Consider the following 22460-nt stretch of genomic DNA (forward strand, 5'->3'; position numbering starts at 1 on the left):
AAAGGAAAAAGATTTTTTAGATAAATGCCAATTGGCAACTCACACTTTTCTGAGCTTTTAATCTAGCTCAGATTCTTGCGCCTTAGGGTCTGTTTAAGCGACCCTCTCCGTTCTTCGTATTTCTGCGATCCAATCCTATGTAGATATAGAAGGGAATATATAGTGCAGTGTTGTCTGTGCTATAAATGGTATATACAATAATATATAGTTAAGTGGAATGCACTGTGGAACGCACAGCCCCGAAAAAGCCAAAACCGGAAGTGACATATCGGCTTACAATGAGGAAGTAAACAGACCCAAAGGAGGCTTGCAACGCAGGGTATCTCCGTTTCTATGGAGAATACCCGCGAAAATTCAAGCCCACACAGCTGAATCTACAATCAAGAAGGATATTTAAAGCAGGAAAGAGGTCCACAGGAGCAACACAGATTTTTCCAGCTGAAGAAGCTCTTTGGCGAAACGCGTTCTGGAGCAAAAGTGAGCAAAGAGACTTTTTTGGACTTTTAGTCGAATAAGTGTTATATTTTAAAGATTTTTTACTATTATTGAATCAATTTTAATAGAGTCAATAAATAATTTACTTTTATACACTTATGGCTTGTTCCTGCTGATATAAAGAAGGAATGTGGTCCTTAATCACATATACGCATTGAAGTGAGCCTAAATACCGGCTCTGGGTTTGTGAGTAAAAAATTCACTATTTTATATACCACTTATAGCACAGACAATACTGCACTATATATCCCCTTCTATACCTATATAGGATTGGATCGCAAAAATACGAAGAAGGGAGAGGGCCGCCTAAACAGACCGTAAGGCGCAAGAATCTGAGCTAGATTAAATAGCTCAGAAAAGTGTGAGTTGCCAATTGGCATTTCTCTATAAAATCTTTTTCCTTTAACTAACTACAGTTTGCACTATGTTGTGTATCTTTCTGTGTTTTGTTTAAAGGTAGACACCAAATTGTTGGCTATGCAAAAAGAAAATATTGTTTAAAGGTATACCCACGTATACCCACGTATACATGCTTATGTTTATGTATTTGGGAGTATCATCTCAAATAGATTACAAAAGCTGCAGTTCTTATGACTGCAGCCTTTGTAAGTTTCTCCCCCTTTCCTCCCAGAAGAGACTTTAAGTTCACAGGGAAATAACCAATCCTCCGACTTGGTCCCCCATGCACGCGCGATCCGTCAAGCTGAAGTGCTTTTGGGGTGTGGAGTGGACCTTTAAAGCAGTTGTTTTGGAGAGTATAGTATGTCCATGCTGACATTTTCATGTAAACACTGCATTTACAAAAAAAGTTGCATTTTTACAGCACAGTGTGTTTATTGAAATGTTCTTATCTCTTGTTCTGTTAAAGGAACACTCCAAGCACCATAACAACCACAGGCTATGTTTTAACTGTTAACACATGTCTTTATCAACTTGACAGAAAATTGTGTTACAACATGAAACGTATCTGTAGAGTTCGGCTATTTAAATAGACAGTCATATAATTAGCTTCTGTTTTATGCAATTTCACTGAGCTAAGTCTGGAGTATGTGCAACCTGTGAATATGTGCTGCTCCATACTTTGGATCCCAGTGTAAGTAGTCACACTGTTTTTCCATCCATTCATAGAGCCAGAAGCTCCTAATAGAAGCATCCACTTGCTCTCCTGAGATAAAGCCCGCAGTACACGGTCAGCTTATTGCCTAAGTGTATAAGTTCTCAACCAATGAGGTTAGTGCTGCACTGCCAGGCTAAGCTAAGGCAGACCCTAGGTAGGAAGTAAAACTATTAGAACACAGTGCACTCTACTATAGTGTGATAAAGTGGCTATGGTGCTTTGATCATTTAATCACAGACAGGAATCTGCGGTAGTCTCTAGCAGGCAATAAACAGAGCAGGAGATACAAAATTCTAAATTAAACTCTCAGTCTGTTAAAGGAAGTTAATTTTGTTTAACTCTTTTCAGGAAGTGTGCAGGTAGGCTGTGTGACTGCTGCATAAACAAAGTGATTTTGCTCCACACACACATAGATACACATAAAGTGTCAAACTGACAAACAGCTGGAGACGCACGCAGTCAGATCCAAATAAAGCAGATCCCCTGCCTCTTCCCTCCACAGTAACTCGCCACAAATATCATAAATATCATATTGCCTGTATCCTTTACTCCCCCAAAGGCAGTCCCACCTTGCCATGTATTACAGCATGCGATTCCCTCCTTGTTTACATACTGGCTCACATCTAAACCTCAGCTGCCAGTTAGAGCAGCTCCATGGTAACGCTGGAGGACAGTGAGGTGCTCTGCAGGCTCCTATATAATAAGTCACCCACTTTGATGACACTGGTCAATGCAGTCTGGTTTAGGGAGATATAGCTATCTTCGCAATTGGACCAATACATTCTATAGGGCCCTGTTTGGGGTCCTAAGCTGGATCAGGCCCCATACCAGGGTACTGTGTGTAATCCTCTGATACAGACACTGGTGCATTGGTCCCACTTTAGAGAGTGTGCGAACATGCAGTAAATGCACTCTGCTGCCCATACACAGAAAATTCATGAGGTGTTCTTGCAGAGGCTGAGTGCCCTAAGCTCAAAGCATAGCACAAGTGCATATCAAGAAATTTTTGGTGTCCCCAGAAGCAAGATACCATGGAACAAGACTGGGACAAGAGTTACAAATCAGGACCTTTCCACCACATTTAGGACTGTTGGTTGATATGTTTACATATGCACAGATTAATACACGGTCAGTCTTTATATCTTTTGCTTCCCCCAGCCATTCACGTACTTGTATTGATCACAGTATGCTACATACAAATAAACAGCATATGTAAATGTAGTTAATAGTGGGTGTGTCTATATTGAACCCACCAATCCTGTGTTGGCTGAGAATGATCAGAGCAAACCAAACATTATGTTAACTATGATATGATAACGATGCCCGCGGTGTTCTTTGCCCCTTGCACCACATTGCACAGTGCAGCTATTAACACACTTACCAGCTTTGCAAAAATTTAGAGTGAATTTAGGGAACGTGCTGTTAGCAAAAGAGGTAGATCTCAGGCAGAGATTTTGCCATCATGGATATTCCTGAGCTTAATAGCATGAAAAAATTTGAAATCCTTGCCCTTGTAGGGGAAGGATCATACGGAATGGTGTTTAAGGGCAGAAACATTGAAACAAAAGAAATTGTGGCCCTAAAGAAATTTAAAGACAGTAGGGATCTCGAAGAAGCACTGCTAGAGCTGCAAATGCTTCAATCTTTGAAACATGAAAACATAGTTGAGTTTAAAGAAGCATTTAGAAGTAAGGAAGAATTATACATTATATTAGAGTATATTGAAAAATCTATGATTGACGTGCTACAACAAATGCCTAATGGAGTTCCAGCAGATAAAATTAACAACTATTCATACCAGTTGATAAAGGCAATAGACTGGTGCCACAAAAATAATATTGTACATAGAGATCTGAAACCAGATAATGTTTTAATTAGTGAAAATAACACCATCAAACTCTGTGACTTTGGGCTTGCAAGAAAAATGTCAGAGATCAGCAATGTCCAAAACTCCTATGTGGCAACTCGGTGGTACCGATCCCCAGAGATCATTGTCGGGGCACCATATGGAAAAGCAGCTGATATGTGGTCAGTAGGCTGCATCATAGGAGAACTCAGTGATGGGAAGACACTGTTTCCTGGCAAAAGTCATAGTGATCAGCTTTTGGCAATACAGAAAGTTTTAGGACCACTACCAACAGAACAGCAGATTATCTTCCACAAAAATCCTTTTTTCTATGGAACGTCCTTCCCAGCCGTAAGCAGCTCTAACTCTTTGGAAAACAGATACCAGGGCGTTATAAGCAGTACTTTATTTGATCTCCTGAAGAATTTGTTGCAACTTAGACCATCTGAAAGATGCCTGTCAGAAGAGTGTTTGAAACACCCAGTATTTTGTCTGCAGAGACTCTTGGGTCAACTTGACAGGACAGTTTCAAGGCAATAACAATTTTTTAAAAACTGAACTCTCAGAAAAATGCCCTTTCAAGCCAGCAGAAAATGTGCAAACAATCTTTCCATCAGACACCCAGAGCACATGGAAAATATGTACAAAATATCTCTGCTAAGCCAGTACATGTAAAAAAAACACTGATTTAGGACTAACTGTTGAGAAGTGCATTACAACAAGGGCCAGAAGCCAACCATTACCATATGCACAAGCCCAACATCACCCACTGAGCAGATCTGTTATATTATCTCACAAAAACTACATTAAGAGATCTACGGTGATCCATCCACTTATTTTAGATTAAGACCTCAGCAGAGGAGGACCTCTTTTAGATGAAGAAAAGAACCAGAGAGCCAATTCTGAATGACTTCAACAGACGTGATTATTAGCTGAGAATTCAGCATGTCCATCAAAGCTAACATTAGATAAATGGTGATTTGCTAAAAATAATTACAAATAAGTACATATAACTCTATGTTGGTTTGTGCATGTGTAATTTGCTTATGAGTTAAATTACTGTGCTTTTCATTATTCAGACATGGCCACTATATGTTTGTACATTTGTGCAGCTTCCACTAAAAGCTGCAATTTAATATTTTTGGACAAGATTTTCAAATTATTTTTTAAAAATATTAAAATATCTAAATATTTATCAATACATATTCAAATTATCAAAACTTTAAAAGTGTATCTAAAAATATTTAATAATATGAAATCTTATCCAAAAATATTAAATCAAGCCAAAAATAGAGTGTGATACGGAAGCTGTTATAACAAGTTCACATAAACGAATAATTGCTCCTAAAGCAACATATATATATAAAAAGCAACAAATATATAATTTATCATAAGGATAAATTATAGACTTTCGATAATTGATTTAGGAGATGTTAATATATTTTTGATTCTGTATTGTGAAAATTGGCCATATTTTTTCCCGTAATAGGGTGTGTGATCTTCACATGGTCACTATTTAGGATAGCTGATATGCTAGTAGATAAGCCATTTGTATCAGATTTGTAATCGTATTATAACAGCATTAGATATTTTGTTTTGGTTTTTAATTAATAAAAGCTACATGTCCCCAGGAATTACCTAGTATGAGGATCCATGGCAATCTCTGCTTACTGTCCCAAGCACTTCTGCACTGCTTAGAGACAGAGCAATTACTCAACATACAAGGAAGTTACAGGGAAGGGAATTAACTGCTCTCCATCTAAGTCAGTCAGCAGTGGCTCAAAAAGGTTGCAGATCACTATGGTAAGTGATATGCAGCCCGTGTGACAATAATAGTACGTCTAGCAGGCATAGGCAACCTTCGGCACTCCAGATGTTTTGGACTACACCTCCCATGATGCTTTGCCAGGATTATGGGTGCAAGAGCATCATGGGGGATGTAGTCCACAACATCTGGAGTGCCGAAGGTTGCCTATCCCTGGTAGTGGGTAACTTCACGTGGCTAAGAGTCATTAGAGTTGCAGTCAACAACATATTGGGTGCAGATAGCCATCTATGTTTATACCCCTGTCCAAGTCCACATAACCTTAACCATAATTTCCCAATACCCTAATGTTTCCTCTTAACCATTATCCTAGTGTTTCTTCTTAAATGTAACTGTTAAAGAAGTACTCTAAGCACCATAACCACTACATTTTGTTTTAGATTTTATATTGTCTGTAGTAATCTGGCATATCTCCCTGGTAGTTATTCAAATTGTTTTTGAGATTGGAGTTGAAAGAACTAACATAGAACATTGGAGGCAAAGATGGGGACATTAACATGAAGAAGAGCTTTAGTGACATTTTGAGAAGGGGATACTGTGGCATGCTGGGGATGAACAGAGGATACGGTCACATTGGAAATGAGAAGCGGGATACAGAACCCATTACCGTATTCTATCTATTTCATTCCAAACATGACCATATTACCTTCTCATTCCCAGCATGACAGTATTCCCTTCTCATTCCCAGAGTGACCATATCCATTTCTAGAAGTGTTACTTACTCCAAACTTCATGTACATGCCAGTGTTCCTATCTCCCTCTGCCCATTCAATGTCACAGTTTAGCTCTCAACATAAATGTTACCACCACCCTCCTCGTATCTGTATCACATTTAGCATATTGCAGATTCAAAAACAGAAGATGCAGGAATGGGCATCTGAATCCCAAACCTCAGGAACTGCATCCAAAATTACTACCTCATTGACTAAGGGAAACAGTAAGGGAATGCAGCTTGTTTTAGCAAAATTGGGGCTAAAGAGGGTCATAAGTAGGTTTGATCCCCTAAACGAGCTTGTCAATGGTTTTACTCTTTCAAAGTTAAAAAACTACCATTGGAATATGGGGACCCACAAGATAGCCCCCAAGCCATATCAGGGCTCGCAGGACTGTGCATCTGCTTCCAAAAGCGACATTCAAATGATGCTGGCAGGCCTCCAACACAACCTAAGGCAGATGTAGGAAGCAGATCTGGTGACGCTCACTATCAAAGTGCAAGCGGTAACTGCACGCACTCAAGCGACAGAGGACGAAGTAACAGATCTGAGACAGAGCCTCCATACAGTGGAAAACAGTATACAACAACTGCAATCCACACAAGCAAATATGGCCAGACAAATAAACATACGTGACAACAGGGGCAGACGCAAGAACCTCAAGATCAGAGGGGTAAAGGAGTCAATACCATTGGAAGAGCTACCTAATTTTATTAGATGTCTAGTGGCCACAGTGTTGCCAGTAAGACAGGCAAAAACCTTTGGATTAAACGAGGTATACAGAATCTCTAAATCCCCAAAAGCTCCTCATGCAGCTCCTCAGGACCTCATATTGTGATGCCACACAATGTCCAACAAGCTGGCACTGCCAGCTGCATTATGTGGAAATACACCCTATGACTTTGAAACATGCAAACTTTCCTTTTTCAGGACTTAAGAAGGCAACGTTAATGTGGCGCAAAACTATGCAACCCTTAACCCATCCCTTCCACGCAGCAGGAATCCCTTACAAATGGGCGACACCAGTGACGCTCGGGGTAACAAAAGATGGACAAGATTACAAGGCCACTGACCCTAAGGATGGCCCAGCACTGCTGGCGATGCTGGGACTCCCCCAACATTCTGAGAACTTAACACAACCACCCAGCCCCCAACCCCAGACTGCACGCACCACGGCGAACTTCGCACCCGGAGAGAAAAGGGGAGCCAAGACTCAAGCCAACTCCCACCAGCTACATCAGCCTCTCAATATGACCACACTGATATGCTCCTATGCAGGTTGTACCCCGTTACCCCTCCCTCATCACCCCAGGGTAACGGGGTACAACCTGCATAGGAGCCCAACCTCCCTAAATTGCACCACACAATCAAATAGAGAAACCTACCCTCATGCCGGCACCCTACCAGCCCAGATAGGCTATGTAATGCACCCAAGCTCCTACATGAATGAACATATACACCTAGAATCTCACAAAACTACTACACGTCACCATCAAACCTAGTCCAGCTTAATTAAAGCAACATTCACTAGAAAACAGCACACTGTAAACCGAATTGGCCTCCGCCAAGCCAACCAATAACCTCCACGGAACAGTGACCTAGTCACTACATAGAACCCAACAGTGACACACACTTACAGATCTCAGATTAGAACTCAGATTAGACTACACTCATAGAAAACACTTAACCACCACGACCCAGGCACCTTTACTCTATTGGCTTTCCGGTTTATCAAGTGGAGTGCTGATATACTCACCTAGACGAGTGGCCCACACTCCCCCTAAATCTAGTCACACACCTGACTATAACCTATCAGTTCGTATTATAAAATTTAGCGAATTGTACCACCAGGCTGTCTTGTATTGTATATGTCATGTTATTATGTTACGTGGAAGTGCTGTTGTGGCTCTACACATGGGAGGGCTGGCAGCCTTTGGCCTGGGGGGCAAATCCAGTCAAGTGGCCCATTGCACCAAGAGGAGAGTAAAAACACCTTTCCCATGTGATTGAAAGGAGGGGCAGGGGGAGCAGTCACCTAAACAGACACTCAATGACAAGCACACACACACTTGCTGATTTGGCGCACACTAAAAAACACAAACTCACTGACAGGCACACGCACACACTCACTGACAGGCACACAGACACACACAGAAAGACACACTGTTACAGGCATACTGACTCAGACAGACAGACATACTGACACACACACACACACACACAGGCATACTGGCTGACATACACACACACAAACTGGCACACACAGAGACATACTTGCACGCACACACAGACATACTGGCGCACACACACACAGACATACTGACACACACACACACAGACATACTGACACACACATACACCCAAACTTTACACTTTTAAAACCAGTAGACCGTGGCTGAGTAAAGGGACAGGGCTGTAGTGGGGGACAGGGGCTGTAGTGGAGGGTATAAACTGTAATTGGGGGGTTTAGGAAATGTAGGGGGGGATAGGGGCTTAAGTAGGTTGATGGCTACAATTTGGGAAAGGGGTTGTGGTGTGGGTGATATGGGTTGTAATTGGGGGAAGAGGAGCTGTAGTGGGGATGTTATGGGGCTGTAGTGGGAGACATGGGGCTGAGAAAGGGGGCAGGAGCTGAGAGGGGGAAAAAAGGAGCAGGGAAAGGGTGGGACAGAGCCTTACTAAGGGACCAGAACCTGACTAAGGGACAGGGAATGGCTGAGGAGGGGGACAGGGATTGAGGAGGGGGGGAAGGGGCTGAGGAGGGGAATACAAAAAAAACTAAAGTGTATTTCCCCCTCCCTGAGTCTTACCTTAAGCCAGGTGATGTCAGGGGGAGGGGGCGTGGCTTCCTCTGCTCTTCTCCCAGACTCCCCAGCGGTCCTGGGAGAAGAGCAGTGAAAGTCACGCCCCCTCCTCCTGACATCATCAGGAGAGGCCGGCCGACTCCACTGACTGCAGGCTACAGGAAGAGTGAGGTAAGTTGAAAAATCTGAGTCCTCAGCCAGAGGCAGGGGATTCAGATTTTAATTTTTTTGCTGGATGTGGGCAGCCCTGGCCCCTGGGTTTAGCCAATTGCCTCCCTGCCCCCCTTCCCAGCCCGCCCCTGGCTCTACACGTCAGTTTGTTATTCACTTGCTCGAAAAATAAAGAATAATAAAAAAAAAAAAACATTACCTGTGTTCGCCCCTTTCTTACACAAGATGTTGCTAAGGAGCTTGCTCTGGTAATCTCTTGCTATGATTACTGTAAGTCTCTCCTGATTGGTCTCTCCAGAAACCAGACAGCCTCGCCACAGTCTGTAATGAATGCTACCGCAAGGCTGATTTTTCTCTCCTGTCACTCCTCTCACACCTTGCCCCTCTGTCAATCCTTGCATTGGCTTCCTGTATCCTATAGAAGTCAATTAAAAATACTAACCCTGGCCTATAAAGCTTTAATCAACTCTAGCCCCCACTACATTTCTTCACTAATTCGCTATGTACGCCTCTTCTTGGTCTCTCCACTCTGCTACGTGTACCCCTACTGCTAACTTGTGCTTCCAGGACTTCCTTTTCTTTGGAACAGCCTGCCTCCCCCATCAGACTCTCTCCAAGTCTTCACTTGCACAAGCAGACCCTCAAAAACTCATCTCTTCTGAAAAGCTTATGGCATCCCAGAGTAATTTCTATTTCACAATCCTGTTTCTTGTGCTCTCTCTTAAAGGGGCACACTCCACTCTCACCTTCCAGATATGCTACATTTCTTTCTTGTTGTTTGTCTGCAATCCCCTTGTTTGGCTTGTAAAGAAAGTGTAACACAACTGCAGATTTAATTTGGGAGTATATCTTTAAAAAAAAAAAGTGTTAGCAATTCTTGGAAAGTTGAGTGTCCTTGTTTATTATAATAAGACAAATAATAAAGTCCAACTTTAATAATCAGGAGAGCCATTGGAGTGAATTAGTGAATTTGCTGAAATTCCAGAAATGCAATGTTTAGCAGAGGGTTCCCAACATTAGTTGAAGCAGTAAAATAATTTACTGAATTGAATTGAAACAGGTAGCAACTTCTACAATTGTATGGTATACAATTGGATACAAGTAACAGCACCAGTCTTAGCAAGCAGCAAGTTGAAGGAGAGTTGAAACAAAATAACAGAGTTAGAGGACAATTAAAATGTAGCTTGCTTTAAGTAATATAATTATTTGCATGCTTAGCGAAGTCCACGCACTTGAGAATGGTAAATGAACAGTCCAAGTCAATGGAGTCAATGGAGTAGACAAATCAGAGTGGTCAGTTAGAATTTCTGAGTCAAATCGTTGGAGAAAGTAGCAAGGTAGTAGAAAAGTCCGGGTCAGGCGTGGAGAGAGCAGCAAGGTCAGTAATTAGTCCGGTTCGGTACACAGTTATCAAGAATATAGTAGCTTAGTCTGCAACGATCTGTAGGTAAGAACGAAATTGTCTAAGCATCTTACCTAACGTGTGGTTCCCTTTTGAGGTGTAGAGTATAAACGTCATTAACGAGGGACGGAGTCTGAGGTTGAGGGAATCCCGGAAGTAACTCAGAGGAATTGGTTGCAAGTAAGACCTGATACCACCACTCTGCCCTTCCTTTCTGGTTTTTTTTACCCCACCTCTATTAGATTGTAAGCTTGTTTTAACTGGGTCCTCATGAACTGAATGTTCCTGTAACAATTTGTAATTGTCTCATTTATTGTTAAATTCCCCCCCTTTATAATATTGTAAAGCGCTGCAGAATGCGTTGGCACTGCATAACTGCCAGTAATAATAGCATATTATGTATTTTGAACAGCCCATATACATCTGCTATGCTGCTATGTGTTTGTTGAGCTGGCTACATTAGATATATTTCAAGGTTTTGTTTTGTTTTTTCTTTTTATTGTGGCTTAGCAATTTTCCAGTTTTTTATTTCCTTAATATTATTGCTGTATTAAGAAGGATTTAATTTAGAAATCCTCTACCATGTTATTTCAGTTAGTAAGCAGTAATGGAAAGAAACCACTGAGCACCACCCCTTAATCTTCTAAGCTTTCAGAGAACTTTAATAGTTTCTCTCCTGAGCTAAGCTAGGTAACTGAGGCAGCTGATCGCGCTCACCTAATGAGCTAAGCTATGCACATAGGGTCTTGGTTCAGCGCTGAGAGCTTGAGGCTGAGAGGAGGCAGGGAGCATAGCCCAGCATTATATAATAATTTTTTTTTAAAGGAGACATATCTCCAGAGCCCCCTCGTGCATGGATCCCAGTGGGACAATGGCCCAGCACTTTGAAAGGGGTGGCATTTTGTCATGCCTGTACACTTTAACTAGTCTGTTGTACAATGAAGAGAGGGCCTAGGAGTCGCATCTGCCACCTCCAGCAGATGGTGCTCATGAGCAGTGAGAGCATTGGGTTGCGAAGGCAATGCTCTGGATGGCACTCGATGCATGCAATGGCAACCCGTGGCTATCAAGAGAAGAGGACCTGCTGCTGGAGGTAAAAGATAAGACGCCTGGGTTCTCTCTTCAGTATCCCAACAGCAAGCTCCACTGTGCTACCGGACAACCAGGTAAAAGAGTCTACAGGTAAGAGGAAGGGAGGGGAGAATAAGCCCAGTCAATTTTTAAAAATTGCACATCCACCAAGCACTTTTCCAACACACACACTGCACGCACTACAAAGAAAGACACTGCATGCACTACACAGACACTGCATCTATTACACTGCATTTGCTAAACACGGACACTACATTCTTTGCACACACAGCATGCGCTATACACACTACATACACGAGACACACACACTCTGCATCTATTATACTGTACACACACACACTGTATCCACTACACACACTGTATCCACTACACACACTTTGCATCCACTATACACACAAAATGCATTCACTACACACACTGCATAAAATACACACATTACATCCACTACAAAAACACAGACACTGCAAAACATAATGGATGTGAGTGTGTTGTCGTGGGAATGGTTTTGTAGGTGGGGCGGGCCATGCAGCATTTCATCCTTAGACCCAGGCAGCAAAAAGTCTTGGACTGGCCCTGCATATCTCTGTGAGCTTTTGAGTATAAGTTACATCAGTTTACAAACTGTGATATAAACCATGCATGTGGGTTTCAGTATGCTGTGTTTGCTACAGACGCATATTCCTGCCATTGATTATTGAATAGTGTATTGGCAGAGCATTCTAAATAATAAAACAACAAATGGTCCTACAAGGTGAGAGTGCAGACAGGTGGGTTCCCCCCCAACACCAGACATATAATAAATCACCAGCTTAAATGGACTTAAATACGGTACTTCATCAAATGAATTAAAATGCGACCTTTATTCAAAATCAACATTAAAAAAGGACACAATGTGCATGCACAAAGGAACTGGATGCTAACGTATTTTGTACCATGTGAAGTACTTCCTCAGAGACTCTCTTTTAGCATTTAATTTCTGAATGCAGGACCCGACACTGGTGATGTATTGTCCATTTTCCTGTCACAACACACTTCCTGGAAGGACAATGATTTACTTAGGAATAATTCCATTGGTGGTTTTTCAGTCATTTATCATCATTACCATGAGTAGATGTTTATTTGAGATACAGTAAAAGAAAGGCCTTCTTATTTATATTCTCAGTAGTAAGATTTTTAAATCATTATGTATTGTTTTTGAATTAGCACGTTATTGAATTAGTGCCAGCATAAGTGGGAGATTTATCAAAGTGCTACTGATAATTTTATATCTAAGTTTTTAGCAAATATTTGGTGCAGTTTATTAAACCTGATAGATCTTTTTTTTTTTTTTAATCATTTGTTTGGTTTTTTTTTTGCTCCCTAACAATCATTTTTAATATACACTTTTTTTTTCAGCAACACAACAGATTAATGAATTTTTACAGCATTTTTGTCACTGAAGAGAGACAGAACTTTTTCCACCACTGTAAATTTGTTGGTCTTATGAGATGGATAGTTTCTGCAAAGCCTTGAAGAATTTACTATAAGAAAACACTTTAAGGATCACTTTAATAAATATGATCAAAATAATAATAAATTTAACTCTCACTTTTTAGAACGCTTTGATAAATATTCTTCTGTGTCGGTATATGTGACTTGCAGAGAGAAGCCTGTCAGAAGGGGTGTGGCTGCTTTTAATTGTTTTCAAGGCTGCAGGTGTCCTTTGCTTCTAAGCGCCTGTATTTTAACAGAGAACGTATGCAAATTTTCAAGTATGCAAATGAATGCCTGGAGAGTAAAATTTTGAAGTAAGTGCTGATTGGGATAAAAGTGCAGGTGTTTTATCTTTACTGTGGTTGTGTAAAGGAACATTCAAGTAATGTTATGTAGAAAAACATATTTTTTTTTACGGTTATTTTTGTTGTACTTTGTTTTATTGCATGACTTTTTATGGAATTCTTGTCATGCACAATAGACCACAACAGCCATTTAGTATCCAAGAGTACAATGATATTGTGAGCATTTACATAATGTAATAAACAGTGGACACACTGTAACACACCCTAACACTTTAGGGCAGTTTTTTTTTTACCTCAATAGTTATTTCCCCTGAGTTATCTTTATAAATTATTTTATTTGCGCCTATATGTTATGTGTTGAAGAAATTCAGATCCAGGCACTCAGGATATTGCAAAAAGCAGATTTGTTTGAACAAAGGAGCAACGTTTCGGCCTGCCTTTGTCAAGCTTTAGCATATCTGCTAAATTGGGATTTGCAGACACTGGACCGGGAACACCTGGATTGTAAGCATGCGTGTGGGATCTTTTTCCATATACTAAATGTTATGTGTTGTCTTAAAAATAAAAATCAGAGCACTCACATGAGCTTAATGTGCCCGAGATTCACAAAATCACTTCTGAAAAGAAGCTCAAGACCAGACAATTTAACCCCTTTAGGACGGCGGGCGTACTATGCCGTCCTTGAAAGGGTGACCCTAAACACCGGAAATTGGCATAGTACGCCTAGCCGTCCTCCTGCCATCCTGGCCCCTTGGACTTACCTGGACCGGCGTTCCATGGTGATCATGGTCGGGGGGAGGGGAGGGGGGGACGGGACTGCCCGAGAGCCAAGCAGTCCCCCTGCAGCAGCTCCGACCACTCTGGCCCTCCAGGGTCATGTGTTCACCATGATCACATATATATATATCCATGAAAGCAGGTATCAGGACTCTCGTGTATATATATATATATATATATATATATATATATATATATATATATACACACCGGTACATACAACAATGGCTTGCACTCACGGTCTAAGATGTATTCAAAATGTTCTTTTATTGTTTAATTCCATAAAAAAATCTACGTTTCAGCCCTTGGTCGGGGCTTTCTTCAGGATCAACAACAGCCTGTAGCCAAGCATTTCTTGGAATTTAAGCATCCACTTACAGCACCTCTACCAAGAAAAGGTGACCGTGGCAATATGTTATTGAAAAGAGAAACATTTTGATTCATGAACTTGACACTGTATCGCCTCGAGGTTTAAACAAAATTATATTATATCACCCATTTATTTAATACCACTTCATCATTGGATTTTTAATTTGTTTATTTGTTTATTTTTTTTTTTCAAAGTCAATGTTTTTATCAAATTTTTTCCTGTTTGGTACATATGACGTTTTTTCTACAGGCCCATGTATTTTCCAATTACTTATGCTACATGCACTATAAAATCCATTATGTATGGGTTGCTAGTTCTAATATATACTGCAAATATAGGCATGTGACATATTTGTAATGCACTTTATTGTACAGATGGCATTTTCATGCACTTTATATTTACTATACACTTTATAATACTTATCCTAGTGTACTCTATATACGTATCATGCACTTTATTGTACATATGGCGTGTTATGCACTTCATACCTTCTATACACTTTATATTTCTTCAGCACTTTGAAAGCACAAGTATCACTTTCTAAATGTTTTCACTTTACTGCTGACTAACCCAGGAACACCCCCAGGGGAGGGCTGGCAGCCTTAGGCCCGGGGGGGGGGGGGGGCAAATCCAGTCAAGTGGCCCATTGCACCAAGAGGAGAGTAAAAACACCTTTCCCAGGTGACAGGCACACACACTTGCTGATTTGGCACACACTAAAAAACACACAGACATACTGACACACACAGGCATACTGGCTGACACAGACACATTGGCACACACACAGAGACATACTTGCACACAGACATACTGACACACACACAGAGATACATACTGGTACTCACACAGACACACACAGAAAGACACTGTTACAGGCATACTGGCACACACACAGACAGACATACTGGCACACACACAGACAGACATACTGACACACACAGACATACTGACACACACACACAGACATACTGACATACTAACGCACACACTGACATACTGACGCACACACACACACAGACATACTGACACATACATACATACTCATACACACACACACGCAAACTTTACACTTTTAAAACCAGTGGACAGGGGCTGCGTAAGGGGACAGGACTGTAGTGGGGGACAGGGGGTGGTACTGGAGGGTATAAGCTGTAATTGGGGGTTTAGGAAATGTACGGGGGGATAGGGGCTGAAGCAAGTTGATGGCTACAATTTGGGAAAGGGGCTGTGGTGTGGGTAATATGGGTTGCAATTGGGGGAGAGGAGCTGTAGTGGGGATGTTATGGGGTGTGGTGGGGGGCATGGGGCTGAGGAAGGGGGCAGGAGCTGAGAGGGGGAAAGGAGCAGGGAAAGGGTGGGACAGGGGCTGAGGTAGGGGACAGGGGCTGAGGTAGGAGCTGACTAAGGGGACAGGGGCTGACTAAGGCTGAGGTGGGGACAGGGGCTGACTAAGGCTGAGGTGGGGACAGGGGCTGAGGTGGGGACAGGGGCTGAGGTGGGGACAGGGGCTGAGGTGGGGACAGGGGCTGAGGAGGGGACAGGGGCTGACTAAGGGGACAGGGGCTGACTAAGGGGACAGGGGCTGACTAAGGGGACAGGGGCTGACTAAGGGGCAGGGGCTGACTAAGGGGACAGGGGCTGACTAAGGGGACAGGGGCTGACTAAGGGGACAGGGGCTGAGGAGGGGGTACAGGGGCTGAGGAGGGGGTACAGGGGCTGAGGAGGGGGGACAGGGGCTGAGGTAAGGAACAGGGGCTGGAAGAGGACAGGGGCTGAGGAGGGGGCAGGGGCTGACTAAGGGGACAGGGCTGAGGTTGGGACAGGGCTGAGGTTGGGACAGGGGCTGAGGTTGGGACAGGGGCTGAGATGGGGACAGGGGCTGAGATGGGGACAGGGGCTGAGGAGGGGGGACAGGGGCTGAGGAGGGGGGACAGGGGCTGAAGAGGGGGGACAGGGGCTGAGGAGGGGGGACAGGGCTGAGGAGGGGAATAAAAAAAAACACTAAAGTGTATTTCCCCCTCCCTGAGTCTTACCTTAGGCCAGGGAGGGGTGGACAGCAGCCAACAGGAGCAGCAACCAGCAGCAGCCAGTGAAGTCGTCCTCTTCTGATGATGTCAGGAGGAGGGGCCGTGACTTCCTCTGCTCTTCTCCCAGACTCCCCAGCGGTCTTGTGAGAAGAGCAGTGAAAGTCACGCCCCCTCCTCCTGACATCATCAGGAGAGGCTGGCCGACTCCACTGACTGCAGACTGCAGGAAGAGTGAGGTAAGTTGAAAAATCTGACTCCTCAGCCAGAAGCAGGGGATTCAGATTTTTCCTATTTTTGCTGGGTGTGGGCAGCCCTGAGTTTAGGGCGGCCTAGGGGGCAATTGCCTTCCTGCCCCCCTTCCCAGCCTGCCCCTGAACACCTCCCAACGTTGCCCAATAAAACACGTCACACCTTGTTATGTTGGGTAAGGGCAACGGCCACAGCTTTATTGATCATTAATGCCAGCAACTATTCACCACTGTCGGCTGTTTGGGTGGTTCACCAACAGACAGGTCTATCCCGTTAAACCATGAGTCCGGAGCAGCCAGCCTCCGCCATCAGCTCCTGGCAGGCTGCGACTCCCCAAGCCTCCTCTGCACCTTCTTCTGCTTATGACTGTGCTGGCCAGGACTCCTGCCACCGCGATGACGATGTTAGTTGCTGACCTTCATTGTCATCGTGCCCCCCGCAGACAGCGCAGCCTCAACCCCAGTCTGAAGGCCTGTGTTAAAGATTAAAACAGACTTTACACAACAAAGTGCAAAATATACAAGGTGTGGAAGTGGTGTCAAAGATATAAGTGCGACTCCCCAGTGTTTTAAAAAAAAAAAACACACTTAAAAAACACTCATTAAAAACACAGGTACAAAATAGAGATAGGGGGCGCAAGAAAAGTGTAATAATAATTTCAAATACTTATTAACACTAAGTCATCATTTGGATTCCACCTAAGTGAAGAAAAACATATACATAGCATAATACTGTTTTTACATAAATAAACAGAAATAGATATAGTTGATTCACTCACACTTTGCTGAGCCACATAAAGTAGGCTCTGACTATTCAGGTTCTTAAGAGAATCCCTTTCTTAATGTCTCCACTCCACCACTCTTCAGGATATAACCACTGGTGCCAGGATACAATAGGATACAGCAGGTAAAATAACGCCAAAAAGATGGTGATATGTGGTAAAATTTAATGACATAAGAAATAAAAACAGGGATAAAAAAAGCCTAAAGTGAGGCAAGCCCTATATTTAACCATGCAACTTTTCAAAACACCATAAAACCTTTACATGAGGGTAAAAAGTGTGTTTTAAAAAGTAAAACTTATCACGATGACGAAATCACCAGTAAAAGTGCCGTTTTTGTTGAACAAAATGCAAACAAAACGAATAAAAATGCTAACTTTGGCCAGCGTTTGTGACTAAGTGGCTACTACATAAGATTGGAAATAACCCGTTTTTAATACCCTGGGTTGTCTACATTTGCAAATGGTATGCCATGGTGGGGTTAATTTTCATTTCTGGGCTGCCATATGGTCTCAAAGGCAGTAGACATACCCTGGGATGTCTACTTTTTCAAATGGTATGACATGGTGGGGTACATTTTCATTTCTGGGCTGCCATATGGTCTCAAAGGCAACATAGCCAATCTGGCAATAGTAATTTACAAAAGCAGAAACTGGCAAATCTTATGTTTGACCCTGTAACTTTCCAAATCACCAAAAAAACTGTACTTGGGGGGTACTGTTGTACTCGTGAGACATTACTCTACAAAAATATGGCTTAGAGCAGTAAAATGTATTATACTGATAATATCATCGGTGAAATGGTAGTTTATTTGTGAAAAGTGCCAAAAAAACTAATATAAACGCTAATTTTGGCTAGGGTTTGTGACTAAGTGGCTACTAAAAAAGACTGGACATACCCCATTTTAAATACCGTGGGTTGTCTACTATTACAAATGGTATAGAAAGATAAAAAGGAAAAAAAGGGGTGGCGCTAGTTAACAAAATGTGCTGATAGTGCAGCATGCAGCAAAAACACCTAAGTGTACAGTCACTTAAATACACTTACATATACAAGTAAACCAAACGAGAAAAAAAGGTGATTGCGCAAGTTGAATATAGCTCCACAGGTTTTGTAGAACGTCCCTAGGTCCGAAATATTTCAGATCTGTGATCCACACAGCCAATGAGAGCTTAAGAGCAGGAAGTCAACTGTGCCCCTTCTTATACAGCAGATGTATTCATTCTGCCTCATCTGGTGAAAGGGACAGTTATAAGGGAAGAGGCAATTATCAGTCCAAACAGCTCAGGATTCCATGCTGTAAACAGGACAGTCCAACAGAATAACATAAAGAGGCAGATCAGGGGCAGAGCCAGCATGAGTCAAACACAGCCCTGTCCAATAAGCATCTCCTCATAGAAATTAATCAATAAATCTTTATGAGGGAAGTTCAGCGTCTGCATGCAGAGGGAGGAGACACTGAATGTTTGAATGCATTTTAGGCAGCCATGACCCAGGAAGGATCTCTAACAGCCATCTGAGGAGTGGCCAGTGAAGTTATCACTAGGCTGTAATGTAAACACATGCCCTGGGGAGATAGCGCAGCTAAGCGGACAAGGGCACATGTAGGAGTGTGGGGATAGATGCATGGGATTGGTTGGGAAGAGTCTGTGGGTGTGATTATGTTCTGTGTAAGACAGTGTGGGGGAGGTCTTACCTCAGTGCCACTTGGGATTCGGGCCAGCAAACAGCTTCCTGTCCTCCTGCTCCTGTTTGCCTGGGCCTGCAGATTGACACAGCTTGATGGTTGAGGCTTCTGGCTTCCCTCAGGGCTGCTGCAGCGTGGATTGTGGCCGGCACCTGTGGGTACAATGGGCAAGCATTAATGAGGTATGGCTACCGGTGTGGGCCCCCCCCGTGGCCTACCTCCCCCTGCTGCCTTCCCCTGGAGCACCCCCTGCGGTCTCCCCTGCGGCCCCTGCCCCTGGGGGCCGCAACAGCACTGGCAGGCGTTCCCACCCACCTGCCAGGCTCTCCCCTGATTCCACTTCTCGGGCCCGGTTGATGAGGTGGAGCCCGGGCCCGAGGCATCAACGGGACCGCGTGTCTGGGGCTCCAGACACGCGGCCTACCTCCAGTTGCTGTGCTTTGCGGCCTTCCGCGGCTGCGCACGTGGCACGGCCTTTTGCCACGAGGCCTGCCACTGCCGCGCGGCCTATTGCTACAAGGCCGGGGATGCGGCCTGCTACCGCCGCGCGGCCTCCTGGTGCGGCTGCCGCGCGGCCCACATGTTTTCTCCTTACTTCACCATCCACCCCGCCCGCCTGTGCTGGATTGCGGTCCGGGGGCGGTGGGCGGCGGTTACAGCCATCCGGGCGGCAGGCGGCCGCCCGGCAACGGTCCGGGTCCCCCCGCGGCCCGCGGGGTGGTGTGGTGGTGAGTAGGCCCTTGCGGGCCGCGCGGGGTACCTTGGTACCGCCGTGGGGAGTCCAGGGGGGATCCCCTTGCTCGTCGGGAGCCTCCTCTGCCGGTGAGGAAGGCTCCCAGGGCTGTCTCGCCTGTCCCCCCCCCCTCTTTCCCCTGTTGGGCTGTCCGTTCCGCTGGGGGGCACCTTGGCTGGTCCCCCCCCTCCTCTTGCCTGGTTTCCTCTCCACCCCCCCCCCCTCCGGTGGCCCCCTTTCCCCCCCCCATCTGCTCTAATTTCCCCCCCTCTCCCTCTCCCATCCTGTTTCCCCTTTTCTGCTGTAATCCCCCCCCCTCTCTGTCTCTCCCCGTCTGCCTCCCCTCTGTTCCCCCCCCCTTCCTAAACCTGCCCCCCCCCCCCCATGTAGGTCACTTACCTCGGCCATCTCCTCTGGGGCGTGGGCTCTCATCTTCTCTGCTGCTTCTTCTCAGGATACTGCTGCAGTTCATGGACCGTCCAGCAGGTGGCGCCTGGATCAACGCTGATGTCTTCTGTGGATGCTGGGACTGCTGTTTCTTCGCCTCAGCCTTCTGTGAGCGCAGTGCCGGGCTTGGATCGCCAGGCTGCGACCGGTGAGTACGCTTCCCCCCTCCTTTTCGCGCTTCGCGTGCATATGTTGTTCCTTCCTTTCTTCAGTCTGGTCCTCTTGCACTCAATAAAAAAAAAAAAAAAAAAGAATACACTGTAAATTGCCAAATGGAATAAATTATAAAAAAAAAAAAAAAAAAAAAAGAAAAGACAGTGCATACTATGACTTATACAAGAAGATTGATCGTTCACATAAAAAATAAATAAATAAATAAGTAAAAGAAAAGCAAAACAACAATTAAAAAAAAAAAAAAAAAAAAGAACGGAAGAAAACGTCTGAAATAGAATGCAAGTACTTAGGTGCATGGACGCCGCTTCCCCCTCCCCCTTAAATTTCAGTATGCATCGTATGTTTCAGCTTGCTTTCCTGCAGTGGCCCGAGTTCGCGTGACTCTGGGTGTTGCTGGGCTTATATGGCCCGCTTGGCTTGCGCGCAATGCTGGGGAGCAGATGGTGGGGAGGGGCTTTTATTGCAGGGACGTTCCCTCCTGCCACGGGGGGTCCCTTGACTAAGAGGGACATTGGGGGCTCCAGGAGGGTCGTGGGGAGCATGCTCTGGTCGGTTACACCCCATGGCACATGTTCGAATGCACCCTGTGTTCTGGTTTGCATGGTCGGGGAGAGGGCTCCCCGGGGATGCGCTGCGTGGTTCTGCGGTCAGGACACTTTCGGGACGCGTATCGTCCCTGGGAGGAGCTGGGTTGGTGGAGGTCCGTTTTGCACTTTAGTTGGCGGTGCAACCCTTCTTGGCCTGGTTTTACTTAGGTCTCGCCTGGTGCCTCAGCACGGTGCATTTTTCGTCCTCCCTGCGATCTGTCGGGATGGGGACGTGGGTGCTCTCGGTGCTGGACCCTCAGTCCATGTGAGAGCTCCTTCGGGTGGTGTGGGTCCAGTTTCCCAAGTACGCTCGATTAGCTTACTTCCCAATTGTTACAGGTGCCCCTGGAGTTCGCTCTGTGGGTCCCCCCCCTTTGGGATGTGGTACCCATGGTGGAGCGGGGTTGATATTGCCTGATTCCTTATTTACTCGTCTGTCGTTTTCCTTCCGGGGGCTGGGTTTGTGTTGGTGGCGCGGCGCAGCGGTCTGCGTGAGTGGGGCTGCGGGGCCCTGGGGCCTTGCCGATGTAGGCGGCGGTGGAATCGGTCTTCCGGCTGCTGCCAGTACGCCCGTCGAGTTGTTGTTTCTGGGCTGTGTTCTGACGGTCAGGACTAGGTGGCTATGTGCCTCCACGTAAGTTGCTCCCGATGTCGCTTATGTGTGGGGCCGTCAGTGTCGCATGTACGCGCTCTGCTGTTGCAGTGTTTTTTCTTGGGATAGTGTTTTGGAGTTTCTGAGTTCCGTGGCCAAGGCCTTATTCGTGGGTAGGGATGTGTGCTCTTGTCTCCTGGATAGTGGGATCAATTCCTGTAAGGGAAACGCCGGTGCCCCTGGCTGCGGTTTGGGGCTTCAGGCAGGAGGCATCTGGGGCTTGGAGGGGCGTTGTGGGTTTCGGCTGCGCTACCCGTGGGCTCTCCGGGGTACGCTGGGCTTTGCCTGTTGGGGTTGCCCTTGGGACTGTATGGGGTTCCTGCTGGGCCTCCTCTAATGCTGGCTTGTGCACTCTGGCCCCCTTTGTCCTTTTCTGCTGGCTTCCAACTGTTTCGCCGCCGCAGCAGGTTTTGGGTTTTGGGCCATTTGGCTCTCGGGGGGTGCTGCCTCTTGCCAATACGCTGGCTCTGGCGGACTCTGGTGTTCTTGGAGGTCCCCCTTTCTGGTGGCATGGTAGGCATGTGGTACCCAGCTCACGAACAAGTGGGTGGGTTTTCCTTGGGGACCATCGTGGGGTGATGCTGGCTGTCTGTCACATGTTACAGTACCCTATACCCCGGTGGTACTCTGGTACTCTGGCTCGGTGCTGTTTGAGTCTAGGGGCGGCTAGTCAGGGTTTGTCCGGTGGTTACCGATATGATGGCCGATGCTCTGTCTTGTTCATTGTAGAGTG

At 45.0% G+C, this 22460-nt stretch overlaps 1 protein-coding gene across 1 annotated transcript; it reads left to right on the forward strand.

Annotated features, from left to right (window-relative positions):
- The first annotated feature begins 3074 nt into the window (after positions 1-3074).
- On the forward strand, positions 3075-3998 carry LOC134568425 (cyclin-dependent kinase-like 5). Its single transcript, XM_063427046.1, has one exon. The coding sequence runs from the start codon at positions 3075-3077 to the stop codon at positions 3996-3998; it is 924 nt and encodes a 307-aa protein (XP_063283116.1).
- The last annotated feature ends 18462 nt before the right edge of the window (positions 3999-22460 follow it).

This window comes from Pelobates fuscus, chromosome 1 (genome assembly GCF_036172605.1).
Source record: "Pelobates fuscus isolate aPelFus1 chromosome 1, aPelFus1.pri, whole genome shotgun sequence".
In the NCBI taxonomy this organism is placed as follows: Eukaryota; Metazoa; Chordata; class Amphibia; order Anura; family Pelobatidae; genus Pelobates; species Pelobates fuscus.

Bases quoted from the DNA above. Each gene is read 5' to 3' on its own strand.
- LOC134568425 (XM_063427046.1), top strand. From the start codon at position 3,075: ATGGATATTCCTGAGCTTAATAGCATGAAAAAATTTGAAATCCTTGCC.